Source organism: Athene noctua, chromosome 4 (genome assembly GCF_965140245.1).
Source record: "Athene noctua chromosome 4, bAthNoc1.hap1.1, whole genome shotgun sequence".
NCBI lineage: Eukaryota > Metazoa > Chordata > Aves > Strigiformes > Strigidae > Athene > Athene noctua.
In genome coordinates, this window is record NC_134040.1 from 10,302,617 (window position 1) to 10,320,701 (window position 18,085).

The 18,085-nt window shown below is 39.4% G+C and overlaps 1 protein-coding gene across 1 annotated transcript in view; it reads left to right on the plus strand.

Moving 5' to 3' along the window:
* CFAP99 (cilia and flagella associated protein 99) overlaps positions 1-14,142 on the plus strand; it is a 62,192-nt gene extending 48,050 nt beyond the window's left edge. The window contains exons 14-16 of the mRNA XM_074903732.1: positions 3,814-4,019; positions 11,412-11,574; positions 13,796-14,142. Coding sequence (XP_074759833.1) covers positions 3,814-4,019; positions 11,412-11,574; positions 13,796-13,963 — 537 coding nt within the window. The 3' untranslated portion in view covers positions 13,964-14,142. The remainder of the gene's footprint in view (positions 1-3,813; positions 4,020-11,411; positions 11,575-13,795) is intronic.
* Positions 14,143-18,085: the final 3,943 nt, after the last annotated feature.

Sequence of the window (18,085 nt, forward strand, 5' to 3'; positions counted from 1 at the left end):
ACTCCTCACACAGAGCTTCCACTGAAATACTGTTTGTTTCTAAGTACAGAATATGGCTTTAAATAGATTTTTCCACCTAGTTTAATTCAAAACACAAAGCAGAAAAACACAACAGGTTTCAAGTCATATATGGAAATTTCCTTCAAAATTCAAGCTTATCATAAGTGAAGGGTTACCAAAGTCCAAGGCTGCTGAAAATGGAGTGGCCATAAAGGCCATACATACTGGAAATACAAGAGAATGGACCTGAATGATATGGATGGACTGTTAGATGGATAAGGAATTGGCTGGATGGCTGCATCCAGAGTTACAGTCAATGGCTCAATGTCCAAGTGGAAGCCAGTAATGAGTGGTGTCCCTCAAGCATCCACACTGGGACCAGTACTATTTAATATCTTCCCTAATGACACAGATAGGGGGATTAAGTGCACCTTCAACAAGTTTGCCGATGGCACCAAGTTGGGTGGTGCAGTTGATGCACTTGAGGAAAGGGACCCTGACAGGCTTGAGGACTGGGCCCTTGTAAACCTCATGAAGCTAAACAAGGCCAAGTGCAAGGTCCTGCACCTGGGTCGGGGCAATCCCCAATATCAATACAGACTGGGGGATACTTGATTGAGAGCAGCCCTGCAGAGAAGGACTTGGGGACATCAGTAGATGAAAAATTCTCTATGAGCTGCCAATGTGCAGCCCTGAAAGCCAGTTGTATCCTGGGCTGCGTGAAAAGAAGCATGAGCAACAGGATGAGAGAGATGATTCTCCCCCTCTGCTCTTGTGAGACTCCACCTGGTGTACTGCGTCCCGCTCTGGGGCCCCCAGCATAAGAAAGACATGGACCTGTTAGAGTGGATCCAGAGGAGGTCACAAAAATGAGCTGAGGGCTGGAGCATCTCTCCTATGAAGAAAGGCTGAGAGAGTTGGGGTTGTTCAGCCTGGAGAAGAGAAGGCTCCAGGGAGACCTTACTGTGGCCTTTCAGTACATAAAGCGGCTTATAAGAAAGATGGAGAAAGATGCTTTACCGGGGCCTGTAGTGGCAGGACAAGGGGCAATGGTTTTAAACGTAAAGAGGGTATATTTAGGTTAGATATAAGGAAAAAATTTCTGCATTGAGAGTGATGAGCCACTGGAACAGATTGCTCAGAGAAGCTGTGGCTGCCCCCTCCCTGGAAGTGTTCAAGGCCAGGTTAGATGGGGCTCTGAGCAACCTGATCTCATGAAAGATGTCCCCACCCATGGCAGGGGGATTGGAACTAGATCATCATCTTTAAAGGTCCCTTCCAACCCAAATCTATCTCACCTTCACAGTTCCCTTATACTCACTACTGTAATAGCACTCTGAGTGAATTAGCACGCCTTTGGTGATAGCTTGCCCTGTTTTTTTTCCTTCTCCAAAATGCTTTTTCAGGCTTAGTGAAATTAAATAGGTGTTCATAAAATTCTCATTAATTCTCGTAATTTTTAAAGTGCCAGTTCTTTCCCTGATGGCACTTAAGTTGCTTGAACACCAGCATTATCTACTGCACAAGTATAGGACTGCTTATATTTTGGGAACCATTTCACTGTCTTCACTGAGTATTTTTGAAATGCAGATACTCAAAATATTCAGCTTCTACCATTATATTCTTCTAGGAAATTCTCTTTCCTAGACCTTTTTGGTGTCTGCTTGCCATGCTCAAATACTACCATTGGTATATATGCCCAGTTGCAAAAATTTTCCTTTCACTTCCTGTGAATACAACTTGATAGTTTAAATTCAAGGCAGAGTATTACAGCACTGAGAAGGAGATAAATGATCATTTACTGTTTCAGTAACCTGTGGTAGTACATATTTTTCAGAGATGCAAAAACAAAGACTGCTTAATATTTAACTCTTTTATCAGTCTTCTACTGATGCTACTGGTGAGCATTGTTTAGGTCATGTTTGGTACACATGAGGAGCATGGAAACAGAAACCACTGAGACAAAATTGAAGAGTGAGAATTTAGGTGAAAAAAGAATGATGATCTATTCTTACTGACTTAACTTCTGGAGCTTTATAAAGAGAAGCTATGGGGACCAAAACTGCAGGAGGGACTCTTGGAAATCTTAGAGGAGTCCCCAGGGATGGCCACCCAAGACACGTTCTCCTTCACTTGACAAGTTTGTATCATTAGATTCTCCAGACTAAGTTGATAATAATCCCTCTTAAGCACAATATTGTGGCAGCAGAGAGCCAAGTCTGGTTATTTGTCATACTCTATTTTGTGGTTTTATTGCCCCTGCCCCTCTTGCCCCATCTTGCTGGTTTCTTCATCTCTTTTGGCTTTCCCTCTGTTTCATGGACCCACTGCTCTGAACAAAATGATCACTGGAGGACGAGTACCTGACTAGACTGCTTAGAAGGCATCCCAGACCAGAGAAGAGGGACTGTACCCAGGGCAACTCTTGCAGCCAAACTGACAATCTGAGCATCTGTCTTTGACAGAGCATCCTTCTCTTTTCCTATGCTTTTTTTTCCCTTCCCCTTCATGTTCTGTTTTATGAAAAGCTCAAAAGCAGAAAGGCAACTACTATTCTGTCAACAACACGCTCAGGGCATTTTTTCCTGCTAAAAAGGATTGCTTGAAAAAATGAAGGCTTTTTAACTGAATAATTTCTCTCCATTAAAAGGATTGTAATGAGTTTTACTTACATATGTTTATCATTACCACTTAATTTCAGTCTGAGAAATACAATCTGGAGGAGCGCTTGTTCTTTTGGATTCCACACATCCCCCCTTCATCCCTTCCAAACTTTCTCATTAATTTTCTGTCACTAGTTCTATGGAACTAAGTACACCAAGGTCTTTGTGATTAAATCCTAACCAGTGTCTCACTCTTAATGTTATACAACTGTACAGCAAGAGTCATCTTGACTTCCTGCACCCATATATTCCATTATAACATGCTGTGTATGGTACAAGATACGCACCAAAGCTGTGTGCCTAGGTTAAGATAGGCAACAGAAATTGGGGTGAAATTCATTAAATTTTGCAAAGAAAGCTACATAGAAGCTCAGTATTTGTGTGGGTTTATGCAAGTTTGCCCTATATACAGATGTAAATACATGTAGACATAGAGAAAGGGAGAGTATACGGAAGAGCAAGGCTTAAAAACTTTCAAGTGTTCACAAATCTGTTCAGAAATCATCTGTCTTCATATGCAAACTAAGGTGCAGAAGTCTCTCTTTACATCTCAGAATCAGGCTCATTATATTCTTGTTGCAAAATGGATATTAAAAAGTCTTCATTAAACGTTTGAGTTTGAATATTTTAACTTTGGGCATTAAGATCTGAATTTCCTGGGTACAAAGCATTGTTTAGTTCTGCTGTTTTCAGACAGTAGATGCCATCATCGATCAAATCCATACTTTGGAAATATATAAATACCAAAAAACCCGCATATTTTTTAGTGTAAACTATGTTCTGATTTTACAAAATAAAAAAAAAAAAAAAGCAGTTTTACACATTTTAGAACTTCACAAGTCTAATAAAACTAAAAGATAAGTCAGGTTTTGGGGCAGCAAATATGTTGTATTTATGATTAATCTATTGTATATTTCCAGTATTTTTTTCATTAATTGTTTTATGAGCCCTGTGGTTTTTACACATATGAAAGATAAGCTCTACACCTTAAAAACAGCTTGTAAATAACAGGTTAGGGCATCCCTGTATTTCTTGAAGTCAAAATACATCCAGCATGATTTGGAATGCAGTCAAAATATTCTGGTTTTACTCATTTACTGTCCCCTTGGTATTTACAGTGTTATTTAAACCTGTGTTTCATGTTCTTTAGACTGGTGGCCATGGTTTAATTTGTGAAATGTCAATAGTGGAACTACGTGAACGCCTCGCTCTACTCAGAGAAGCACAGAAGGCAGCAGAGGAAGAGAAGAGAGACCAGATAATTCATGACAAACAAGCTAAGGAACAACTTCTTCTAGACAAACTGGACCAGATTTCCCTGTTCAGAGCAGAACTTGGACGAGCAGCTGCTTTAAAGTCAGTATAAAACAGCATGTGACATTTAAGACATTGCAACTTTGTTAATATTTTGCTAGCCCCTTGAGGAGAAAAACAAGTAGAGAGCAAAATACTGCCCTTTTATAAATCAGTATGACTTTTGGCAAGGATTACACTGGAGGCCTGGATTTCCTTTTCATTCTTGAAAATAATTTGCATCAGATTTAACAAATCTTTTTCATCATTTATGGTTGAAGACACTGTAGGCTAGTGTTGCCAGTATTGCCCCAGGATTCAGAGCCAATATTGTATCTTGAGAAAGAAGTTCTGACTTTCTTCTGTTCCTTTTCAGATAATCAGAACTAATTTGATGTTATTAGAATGATTCTAGCTTGCCACTTAAAGAGATTTCTCATTTTCATCTAAACATTAGGGCTATAGTTTTCTTCCTTGAACTTCATTTGTTATGTGAAAAGGCAGGCTTTATTCTAGAAGTTTAAAATGTTTTAGGAAGGAGATTTTCTGATAACAATAATAAGTTATAAATTAAATACATTATAGCAGTAGATCAAAGAGAAAATTCTTTGCTTACAGGCTCTTATCAAATTCTGAATTCATTATTCATATTTATTATTCATTATCATATTTATTATTCATCATCATAAAGGATCCATAACCATCATAGATGCCTCACATATGCAGAAGATGGGTCCCTTCCACAAAGAGTTTAAAACCTAAATTAAAGCTCTTTACAAATAAAGCTGAGCAGGAAGAAAGCCTGGGTAAAAGTATAAAATATGGCATACCTCTTGATCTCATGCCATTTTTATTGAATCTTCACTATTTGTCATTGCCTTCTTGCAAGTTGTCTTTCACCTTTTCACTTTTGTGGGTTCGGGAGGTTAGTCCTTGTCTTGCCATATTTGTTTTACAAACAGATGTTCAGGCTGACAGTCTAAAGACATATTCTATCAGGCTAAAAACACATGTCTTCAGACATTCTTAGATTCATGTTTATTGCTGAGATATTGAAGGGGGCTTCTTAAGAGTTCGATTCACGTTATTGATTTATCATCCAGTCCTAAATCTCAATTACAGAAAGCAGTATTGATGTATTCATTTAACTAGGTTTCACTAGTCCCAGCTTTAAATTGGTTTGTTGCTGACAGTTAATCTCCAAAGACTGAAGTTTTACTATGTTAGTACTTAAGAAGATAGTTTAATGAATTTAATGAATCAATAACTGCAGCTGCAGTGGATTGACTGCATAGATCAGTGACCCTCTCTTCTATGGCACATATCGGGAAAAGATTTTAGGACTAAAGAACCTGAAATGGAGTTGCAGCTGGAAATACACTCTCATCACTAAACATTCAGCATTGTGAGAGCCTGCGGGAGAAACTCAAGCCACTGCTTTCCACTAGAGATTATTCCAACTAGGCATTAAGAACTTGTATAATACATAAAACCTGTTTCACTAGTAACTACTTATTGGTTTTTAAGGTAGATGTCCAGTCTGTGGATTTTGCATAGTGGTGGGTTCCTTTAAAATAGACTCTTTGGATTAATTCAGATCTAAAACTGTTCTGATCCTGAAATAAGCTATGCTTCAATGAGAAGCTAACTTTGATTCACTTTTTGTCCTGACATTTGAAATTTTTTTAGAACAGACCAGCATGCCAAAGATAGTCGGATTCAAATGAAATTAAGAACTTAATTTGCAAGCTTCTAGTCAGACTAATGATAAGTAATACAGTAATTTTAACAGAGCCCTGTTTGCTCTCCAAATAAGAAAATATAGTTTCATTATAGACAATGTAAGACCTTTCCTTACAGAGCTCCCAGGCAATCTATGTACATAACTTAGAGGCATCTACTATAAAGAGGCATTATCAAAGTATACCAGGAATGTTGTTGTTTGGGGCTGTATTTCATGCATTTTCATCTAGAATCCAAATCTAGTGTGATTTCTGTTAATACAGCAATACAGCATGCTGGCCTATTTACAAATGCTAGACACTTTGCTGCAGCTTTCATTTCTCTCTGAACAAACTATAGGCTTTGTGTGTTAAACCTGATTTACAGATCTTGAATCCTGTAATATCTATCAGGTCATTGTGAGTGATTAATTGCTTGGGCTGTATTATTGATATGCTGCACAGGAGATGTAAAAGGCAAATTTTTATGTTTACAGAATTAATTCATAATTACAGGGATAGAATAGCAAATCTTAACAATGGTCCTCATAAGATACCCTTATGCATCAATATAAAATTACATGTTATATCTTAAATTGTATTATGTTGAAAGCTACTGCTAATCAGCTAAAGTATGGCAGCTAAGCTTTTTTAAACAAATGTGCTTTAGTTAGTGTCAGCTGGAGTTTAATTGGGTCCCTACCAAGCCAATTCCTTTCAATATTATTTACAAACAGACATACATCAACACAAAAGCAGCACATTGAGCAAGCATATAATGAGCTATATTAAACAAAATAGGAAATGTAACATGAAAAATTACAGAGACATCAGCCCTTAATAGTCTGCAAGCCATGACATCCATCACAGCAGTGGCTTTGTGAGTGCTTGCAGAACACTTAAGAATCAATTCAGTATACATGCAGCAGATCCCTTTAATTGCTAGAATTTCACACAGTTTGAAAATCAGTACTGGCATATGAAGTGGACAAACATTTGAGTTCTCAGCTTTCGAACATCAGCACCAAAAGTTTTATGAATGTTTGAATACATGCTAATGTACTAAAGTTATGTGCCTGTATACTTCAGGTACGATTCCATTTCATTCCAGTGAGGCTACATCTATTACTACAAGTAATTTAATGCACTAAGAACCAAGCAGATCAAACCAGTTGGTGCTGAGGCTCCCTCCATCCACATTATCTGTGGTTGGGGGATTTTACTTTGGGTTGGATTTAGCACAACCTTGGGACTGTGTGCTCTCACCATTCACGTGGTTTAAAGCTGTCCAGAGGAGTTACCTCACAAAACTTCACAATACTCAATTCCTGGCTCCTTTTCAAGCCCAGGTAGTGAACACCACACCATCCTTTTTTTTGTCCCACATAGATGACAGTAGCACATCCATGCACCCACCAGCCACTGGCACACATGTAAGGTAGATGGAAGCCAGCCTTATTTCTGTTCTCACTCATGTTCTGGCCCTGTTTGTTTTCCTGCTCATTTTCAAGTGACATGACAGTGCCTGCTGCCCAAGCCTCCTCCCTTCTCCAAGTCCAGGCAACACCCAGATGAAGGTTGCAGTTCCAGGTGACACTCTGAACTGACACTAATCCTCCTTGACTTCCTTGTACATGAGGAAGATGCACAGACTCCCACCAACACAAAAGTTTACCCCATTCCCATCTCACACTGTGGTAATTGTGTAGCACAATGAGGTCTCAGCACTGGATTACAAAAAATGGTATGTTTCCCAAGGTGGCAAAGCACTCCTTCGCTCTCTGCCTCTGCAGTGCTCAAACCCCTCCTTGACAAGGGGCACTGACCACACACCAGTGCAAGACCTTGAACTGTGGGGGGAGGAATGTGGAAATAGTGTGAGGGCAGCCATGGCTGGAAGATAAGGGGAAAGGCTCGTTACGAGGAGAAAGAGGGAGAACAAGCAGAAGGGAGGGTTATGGATGAATGTGATTGTCCTTTCTAAGGAGAACAAGCTCCTTAAAGCCGGTGTTCTCTGGACTGTCCAGGTCTGACTTGGAGGGTGAAAGGCCTCTTGGGTGAGGAGGGGAGAATGGAGCCCCATCCTCCAAAACCTGCACCAACACCCGGGCAGCACAACCCTGTGATGCAGCACACAGCTGAGGGAAGGGGCACACAAGCACATGGAAGTGGAAAGATGTAACGGGGGAACATATGCCATGCTGTCCCTAGCTCTTGCTAGGGATCCAGGCTGTTGCTTTAGATCTCCAAAACATAGCCTAGAATAATGAAAAAAGCTGAATAATTAGCAATATAAAGGACTTTTGGTTGGTACTTCATAATATTTGTGATTTCATTAATTTTGCAAATTTCATAAATACTTAAGAGTTGTGTATGTATTTGCAATAAGGAAGTAAGATTTAGTTTCTCAGTCCCTACTGCTGGTAATGAGTTCTTCACTAGCTTTGAAACAGAAGGAGGAACTTTGTTAGCAATGATGAATCAGAAATATAAATATGTGAAGAGAGGCTGTAAAGAAGACAGAGCCAGGCTCTTCTCAGTGGTGACCAATGAGAGGACAAGAGGGACAAAAGGAAACACAGGAGGCTCCCTCTGAACATCAGTAAATACTTTTCTACTGTAATGGTGACTGAGCACTGGCACATATTGCCCAGAGAAGTTGTGGATTCTCCATCCTTGAGATATTCAAAAGCTGTCTGGACATGGTCCTGGGCAAGTGGCTCTGGATGGCCCCGTTTGAGCAGAGGGGTGTGGACAAGATGACCTCCAGAGGTCCCTTCCAACCTCATCCATTCTGTGATTCTGTGAATGAACTTTGATTATACAGATTGATAATCTTTATTTCAAATGAGGAAAACACTGTTATGAATAGCAATCACTTCCCCACCTAAAATTAGGTGCTTAATAAATTAATTGTTTTGGGAGTCAGATTTTGAGTGCTTAAATCCCTCACATTAGTACAAAATGCAATCAATCTAATAGTGTAGTGTTTTTAAATGTCAAAATAATGACTCCCTTAACAGGGAACTGTTAACAGATACATTAATTTTCCTCATTGCAATAACTAAGAATGATATAGTGCAGGACAGAAAAAAAGGTAAGGTACTGTTAAGTAGACAGCCCTAGTCACTGAGGCTGAAGGTATGAGGAAATTTTAAAAATATATATATTTATTGCACTATAAGGCAATACTATTTCTGCTTTTAAAAATATGTTTGTTTATTGCATAAGACCGCATTTTGTAAGGTGAGCTTATAAGTATAGTTCTAACTGCGTAAATTAATATTTTGATCCCTAGAATGGTCAAGTAGACATTTTTACTCTGTCTTCTACAAGTATTGAGTCAGTTAAGAGCTGTCATACCTCTATTTCCTTATATTTTTAATGTACAGCTGGAGTTTGAAAATGTAAATGAAGAGCAAACTATTAGTTTTCAGGAGGAATCCTCTGTGCAAATCTTCGAATTCCCCATTTTTTAAACACAGCTGGGAAGACCTAATCCAACTATTTCAAGTGTTTTAATTTCCTGCAGAAAAACCTTTAATGCTGAATTGGTGCTTCTTCAGTTATAGTCCGGATGACCTACTGGACCTAGAGTCCATTTGGCCAGATGCTAAAATTTCAGGGCAGATAGTTAAATAATTACAAGGGATAGGTAAGTAAGAAGACACTAGACTGCCAAACTCCATGACAACTTTGTAAAATGTGAAGGAAAAAAATACTTATACATTTTAAAAATTCATTATATTTACTAAGAAATAATTGAGACAAGAAATATGGGATGTCAACTGCAGTTTACAATGCCTGGAACATATTTTAAATAGAAAGACCCTTACATTTTACCCATCAGCGATGAAATTGTTCTGTACTTGATCATAGAGAGCCAAAATCTTTCTGCTGTTAACTGTACATATAACTTACATGGAAAGTGAATAGAGAATGAAATCGGTAGTAGATTAACACTAAAAGGTAGTTTCTGACAAGGTCACTAAGCAAAAACTAGTTTGTTAAACCATGTTAAACCATACATATGGAATTCAAAAATATTACAATTTTTTTCAAAGTCTTTGGTAGAAAAATATGTTTTTAATTATGTCAGACTCACAAAGGGATGGAGGACTCTTGTCGGAGACCAAAAGAAAAGAAAATCAACAAATTATCTTTTGGACCAAAGGTTTGACATTACATTTTAGGAACTAGTGTGATTTTCAAAGATTGATTTTCATTCAAGGTGCTCATTCAATACTAGTAGGTGGTAAATAAACTTAGAAGTAAAATTAAAATGGTTTCTGCATATTTTTTCAATAATTTATCACATAATTTTCTATTGAATCTGGAGAGCATTTTTCTAAGTATATAGTACCCCATTCAGAGTGGCTATTAACCTTACTTCCTTAGGAAATACGTGATAAGGGGTGGCAGAGATTGTATGAGCTTTTTCTATCTTGAGATCTGAACGTTCTCAACTGACCATCACAGAAACAGAGAATTTTAAAACTTTCTTTTTTCATTCCTTCCCCTCTTTGGGTTTCTGTTATGATGTGGTGTGGCATCTGAAAATCTGTGGGACTGGCAGCTTTCTGGAATAGTGTAGATGAACCGCACATGACTTCATGTAGAAGAGGACTGAATATTACTCTGAGGATAAGCAACTATTCACAGTGTTAATTCAGAAGCAGCTGCTGCTGCTTCATGATGTTAAACCTCTTGCTCTATTTCCTGTAATTGTATTTACAAGAATCTGGATTTGCATGTAAGGAAAGGTTTTGTTGCTTATTCCCACTGACAATATTTAATCATCAAGTATTTACATATTATTATATTCTCCTATATCCCTTGGAATGCAATGCCTTGTTACAATGCAAATAGAAATAATCCATGTTCTCAATTAGATTAAGTGATAGTTCATAATTTTTAGATGTACAGAATAGTGTTAAAATTCAATCTCAGTGTAGCAGGGAATATCACAATATTAAGGAGCATAAGGAAGTGTTATCCTAACCAGATAGCATGACACAAACAGCAGAGAGGTTCAGGAAGTGACTCAGGAAGGCAACTGGAAATGTTGGATGTTAAGTGAATCACTGTGTAATGTGGTGTAACCTACATGAAGAAGTTGTGAGTAAATTGTGCCAGTTGGGTGAAAGTAAGCAAAAACAGATAAAATGTAAACTCCGGAGTACAGAAAAGTAGCTACAATAGAAGGAAAAAAAAGGAAGGCTGTCCGATAACCTCTCTCTCATGGCTTAGTTTTATGCTGCACATGGTGTTACCAATTTATGCTCACCTAGACCAACTAATCTTAATTAATACATCACAATCCCATAGATTCTGAATCTGGGCAATGAGATTCATTTGCCAAGGAATACAGCAATTAAGATGAATACTAATGAAAACTCCATGGTCTCACAAGCAAAAAGCTGCAGTTATTATCATAGGTGCTGCACATGCTTTTTCTAAAGAATGTCATGGCAGGCTTGAAATATTTCAGATATTGTCATCATGGCATCCTGTGGGAAGAAATTATTCCATACTGTTTAGTAATGCTGTTCCATAAACAAGAAGCAAGTTGTGAATACCACATTCAAGCTATATGATTTAAACCTGTTTTGAGTCTAGCTGGTTCCCAGAAGCAAGAGCAAATTCATTATTATCAAAGTAATATACGCCCAGATGGATTTATTTTGTGGGTTGATATTATTTTACCTTCTCATTGCTCTTTTTGATTTTGCAGGCAAGAAGAAAAAAAAAGAAAGTCTCAGTCTGGTGAAAGGTCTATGAAAGATGAACGCGTTTTAAACCTGCAGGAAAAGATTCTAGAAAAAAAAATGGAGCGTAAAAAGCTAGCAGGATTCTTAAAGATTACCCCCCAGAAAACCAGCATTTCATCAAGGAAGGTCTGGGAGTTACATAAGGAGAAAAGCTCTGCAATAGACCTGCTGTTCACAGACCTTTGCTCAACTGCCAGCACTGGCAAGGGGGCAGAGGCAGATGGTGCCGTACATGACTGGCAATAGCCTCCTTCCTGCATAGGCATGATTTCTCCAAACCATGGCCTTGACCTCACCTTCTTGTCACACATTCTGCTACCACAGAGCAGGGCTTATCTGTATGACACCTAGCTTGCCACTCTTATCCCATCAAAACAGCATCTTACCCCCTGTCTCTAACTCTTGTCTTTCTCAGCTTCCTATCACCCGCATCCCATCACACCAAACTGGGGTGCTCACCCCCTCTCTCACCCAAGGCATGTTCGTTTATCATTCCCGTGGCTTTCACCTCGCCTTTCCTCAGCCTGGTCCTACATCAGATGGAAGCACCAGTAGCTTTATGCTCGTTCACACTAGTTGTGTTTCCTTGGCAAGTGTCTAAAGTAAGCGGTGAGGAACTGCTGCTCCTGCTGCTGCTGCCGCCTCTGCCATTGCCTCATGCATGCCTAAGATTCAGAAGTGGTTCATATACCAGTAATAGTACATGTACCACAGCATATGGAACACTGCAGTCAACAGTCATGATGGGATCACTTTTTAAATCTGTACTAGCCCAATGTAAAATTTGAAGTAAAACTCCCAGTCCATTAAAATAATACTGAACCTTTACCTATTTTGTGAGAAAGCTAGATGAAGCTGAATTCAGTGAAGAAGAAAACTGTATTTTTCAAGTGTGTATAGTTTAAAAACCAAAACAGTGCAATCTTTCAGAGTATCAATGTTTGCTGCCTTCAGGATGCCCATTTCAAGCGTGCAAAACATGGAGGTGCTTATATAGAGAACTGGGTGTATCCCTTTCAGCAAAGAAAACACTGAAGACCTATTTGAAGAAAGCATTTCCTAAACTGGGATGGCTTTCTGAACTGAGGTTTTGAACACATGCTTAAACGCTTTGCTGAATGTAGTCCACAGTAAAGTAGAAGCAATAAATGCAGACTTCAAAGGAAATCAGCCATGCAATTACAAATGTGAGGCATTTTAAAAATAAACAAAGAGAAATTACAAATTCATAACTAGAACTTTTGACTACCTGATGTGGCTCTGAGTGCGCTGGTGTCATATGAATAAGCAAAAAAAGCCAAGGTTTGAAAGTTGTTCTGAAGTTATCGATTTTTCTGTTTCTTGAGCTTAGTGTTACACAGTAAGTCTCTTAAAATGTCATGGTGGTTTTGTTTATGTTCCACTCAAATGATAAGACATCTGTAAAAAAAAAAAAAAAAAGAAAAAAAAAAGAAAGAAAAAGAATGCAGGTTACTATAAAGCTATAAAGTATTTACCTGTTTTGGTGTATCTTCCATCAGTGCTGTTTAGCTCTGCATGACCCTATCCAAGTGTTACTGCAGTGAAGTGACTCAGTTCTGGTCTGGTCTGACTATAGGGAAAAAATCCTCCCTTAGTTATAATGCGATGGTTATCTGGCATTCAGTTTGTACTGCTACCTTTTAGGTTCCTCAATAAGTAGAAAAAAAGTGACACTAACCCCTTGTATTGAAGTTCCAGATTGTGGCTTCAGTTACATTTGTGACGGACCTTTGGGCCCAATGGGTTTGTGCTGATACAAGTCAATGTAACGTTTATTTATAAATCAATATTACATTCTTAATAAAACAGAATTTATTTTACAATTTGGTAAACTAACCATAAGAAAACTCTCATTAATGAAAAAAAAAATTATTTTTCTACCATTTTTAAGCAAAGAATTGCATGAAAAAGTAGCAGTTTTCTGTTTGATCTGAGCTTTTTTGACAATGCTCCCTTGTGAACCCAGCTTTTGAATCAGCAAAACACTAGTCTGATAGGATTTGGGCAACTGTTCATTTATGACTTCAAGAATAAACTGTTGGCAAAGAACATAAAGTAGCAGTGTTGAGCAAACCATCCAGATGTAGTTTTATCTTAACATTTTGTGGAGTGTTGCAGCTGTGTTTAATTCACCTTAAACTGGGCAACCCATCTGAGTTACCTTTCTATTCATTCCACCCAGTTTGATGCTGACAAGTTTCCCAATCATGTCAGCAAATAAACTGTGTTGCCAGCCAGCCAGATTATCAAACAGCAGTTAAGTGTATCCTCTAAAGAGAACCACTGTGTCATCTGTAGTCTGATCATCTGTGTGTCTTTTCTGCAGGACTCTTTGCAATGGAACCATTGGAAAGAACTGGAAGAGAGTCGGGAAAGACAGTTCAAGATCCTTCAACATGGCTTCATGGCCCGAGAGACAGCTCAGAAAATGGCTGCCTATGAGGCAGCAAGAAGTGGAGCCACAGTCTGCATATTGCGCTCTGAAGTAAAATAAAATACATTTGGAATAAATTCAGGCCTGCTGGAAATCTTCCAGTGTGCCTATTTACTACGAGGTTGAATTTTAATCTTTATTTCACCTTTACAGTGTGATTAGAAAAATTTGGGTCATACAGGCACAACAGAATAAAAATATGTTAAGATTTTTTGTAATAGAATTTTACTTTTATGTTATAGCAATACATTTTTTCTGTTAGAATCAAAAGTTCCTTCTGTTAGAATTGGAGCTCCTACAATAAAATGGCAAATCTCTGGGTAAGAATGTTGAGATCTGTGTTTCTGTTATCATTGTATACTACACCATGGTTTGCTATGCTTATTTCCAAAGGAATAAAAATGAGGGCAAAAACCAAGCAATATTAGTTTACATATGCATCTTTCCAGAAGGCATGGTCAGCCCAAGTTCCAAGTTCCTAACATGTCTGCTTTTATGACAGTAACTGTGTGTAAGAGGATCAACAGCTTTAACACTGGTTTTAGAGGATGAGGGAAAAACTGTTTAGAAGGTTTAGATGACACAGGAACTTCAAGGAGCCAGAGTCTAGAATCTAGATCCAGACAGACCATCCTTCTATTCGCAGATGTGAATCTCTTCAGTCTTTAAACAGTGGAAGGAGTACATAACATTATGTGATCTCTTTATGGAGCACCTTCCAGAAAAAGTCGAAATTCTGTTACTCACCTAGAAGATAATTTGCCCTCTATGACAATCTCTATACTGTGTAAAGCAGCCTTTGAATCACAAGATTTATTCTAGGCACAAAGCCAAGGAGGATATAAATCTGAATTTAAATCAGCACAGCAGTAAGACTACGTAATGTATTTCTATTTTAACTCAATGCCAGTTACTAAGTGTTTAATTATGGCTATTGCAAATATTTAAATTGAAGGAGACTGTTGCTGACATTAGAATCAGGCAGCTGCTTTTAATGCTCTCACATTACATTTCTCACTTTTTATTGAAGGAATTCTAATGGAATTCTTTTGTTGCCATCTAGCTGTGAAGATCACTGCCACAATCCACAAGTGGATAAAATGGGCTGTATTTTTCATTCCAAGTAAATGCTACAGTAGTTCACAAAAGCAATGCAGGGCTCATGCTCTGTGGGAAGAGTTAAGGAGCACAGGAGAGTGAAAAGAAGGGATCACAGCAGGAGAGCTACAGAGAAGAGGGAACTCAACGTCTAGTAGGGGATTGTAATAGCTTAAAATGACAGACCCTCGGTGGCAGGGAGTTTACCTTCCTTCGCGGTTGTTCAGCATTGTGCTGTGGAAGAACAAAGCCAAGTGCTGACTCTAACACCTTGGTTTTCCAAGCTAGCAATTAACAGGGCTGACAGTTGTGGTCCAGGATAGTGCATAGCTGAATAGATCCCCTTAAACTTTTTGGTGTGCTTTGTGTTTTAAGAATTTAAAAAAACAAAACAAAACAAAAAAAACTTCATTAAGCAAACAGATAGACAAGTGGATTTAGGTAGATAATATGGAAATTTCAAAACCGCATTATACAGCATGCTTCTTCCTGTGTGATGTTGGACCCAGTTTTCAAAATTCTTACTGAATTGCAATCAAGCTGATTCATAACTGTTGCCTTCTCCATATTTTCCCTGCTCTCAAATGAAAGGCCAGAGGAATAGAGGAATCTCAATAACCCAGCTGTGGAATTTTTACCTTCAGAAGTCACAGCCCTATTGCTGCTTTAAGATCTGATGTATAACGTCATCCTCAGAATCAGTGTTTTGAGGAACATAAGAGAATGTGAGTATTCTGGGGAAAACATCAACATATTCCTATATTTTTATATCAAAATTGATACTTTGCTGTTGATAAGTATCAATATTTATATTACTACAAATATCAATATTGCTATAAATCAGCAATATTTATAATTTCATATCAATATAGCCTATTGATTTTTTAGTGATGGCAGGTCTTGTGACAGAATACACAGAACAACATTAAAAATACCACATTCCTCCTGACAAACATGGATAACTTGATGTTAGAGGCAGCAGATCCTATCTGGAACCACTCTGCCTCTGGCCACTAGAGCACGTTCTCAAGTATTCCTGTTCCAGCCATGTGGTACCCAACAACCTGAGGTGATCCAATGCAGAGCCAGCAAAGGTCTGGCAAGACGTGTTAGCTTTATATTACAAAAGCTGCTGTAATGTCATTTGGAGCCAGGTGAGCTTTGAAGCAGTACAGCTGCGTTTCACACTGCTCCCTCAGCTAATTACCACCTGCAACCTGGTTAAGCCACCTTCACAGAAACACTAGTGGATTGTTATAATCAGACGAAGCCAATTTTCATTTTTTAAAAAAAAAGATATTTTTATTTGGGTTCAATCAATTTTGGGTGAGAGGCAATAGGCAAAGCAGCGCTGGGTGCATAGAGAGCCGCAACTCTGTCACACGCACTCCGAATTTCAAAAAACCCCGCGTTCTTATACTCTTGTGTCATCGTCTTTAACCAGTCTTTCTCATCAGATGATTGTCCTGCTCTTTTTCATTGGATCATTTGGGTTGCTGGGGTGCATGTCCTCCTCCTATTGGGTCTTTTGAAAGTTTCGAAACTTTGGTCTCTTGGCGCGCTTTTCTCCTATTGGATTTTTTTTTTTTTTTAAAGCCTCAAACAGAAATTACTTATCAGTTCTTGGTGGAGTTTTTTTAAGGCATAGTTACATTGTTCCCATCTAATGTTAGGTGGGGTTTCGGAGACACGGTTACATTGTTCCAATCTGAATGGCCCATTTTACATTTAATTGTCTAGCATTTACAGGTCGTTCAAGTGTACCATACCCGCCTTGCCTAGCCCAGCAGATTAGTTACAATAGTTTTTATTACAACACCCACCCTGCTTAACTTAGCAAATTAGTTACAATAAATTATTACAGGATGAATAAATTAACAATTCATTCATTTACACATTTGTTACACTCTTTACAGCCAAGAAGATGAAGGTAAGTGCACAAGCCTGACTTAAATCATCTGACAAAACAGACGACTTAGAGAGGTTTCACCTGTCTGATCTTAGTGCCAGACTCATTAAGAAACTCTTTTAGTGGCAAAAGCTGGCATTCCAGAGGTCTCTTATTTCAGTGTAAATGGATAAACCACAACAGCCTTCACACACAACGGTATAACAAGGTGTAACGACGCCCAGATTACTTGAGGAAGACTGAGGGGTTTCAGCCCTGTGACGAGCATCAGACACAGGGTGCTCACCCCTCATGTAGCAGAGTTGCTGCTGGGTGGTACTTGGCTCCCTCCTCTGCATCAGCCCCAGTCATGAGGAAAAGCCCAGGCTCAGTGACTGCCTGGCCAGGTAATCCAACCTGCCCTAGAGAGCACAGGTATTTTATTATTTAGATGAAACCAAAGACACAGAGACAGTTATGTGGCAAGTAAAAAAAATATATCTAGTATAAATCTCCAGTAGTGTTTACCCAGGGGAGGAGAAGGCAAGAAAAATCACCCAGAAAATCTAAAAGTTTCTCTACAAACAGCCACGCAGCTGGGCATGGGGCAGTGAGATCCAAAAAATACCAGATGATCCTTGCATTAAGGCAAAGCAGGTGGGAAAAGCCCTTTTCGATGGTGAGGTGAGGGCATTGAAATACCTCTGCAAGTATTTATAGTGAGTGAGGATCTGGGCTAATCATGCCACAGGTAACCATCTCCCAAGTCGATGGCTCTGGCGATTGTTGCTCAGTGCACTGGAAACATTTCCAGAAGACTAGCACGGGCAGGGAGGGAACCCCCAGAGCTCACACACCGCCCCCCTCCTCCCGGTACAGCAACACTGCAGAACCCAGCGAAAGCACAGTCCTGCTTCAGCCACCGCTTTAGCGTCCGACAGGACAGAACCACCCCTGGAGCCGAGTACAGGTCTCCAAGCGCAGCCGCGCCGCGAGGCGGGAGCAGGCCGCGGGAGCCCCGCACAGGCCGCACGCGCGCCCCGCCCCGCCCCCAGCCGCGCGCCAAACTACACCTCCCAGAACCCTCCGGGGCCGGATAGCAGGCCCGCTCTTCTGCGTAACTGACAGGCGCTGCGGCCACTCGGCGAGCCGCAGGGCGGCGGCCTCCCCAATGGCGAGGGAGCGGGGGCGGGTGT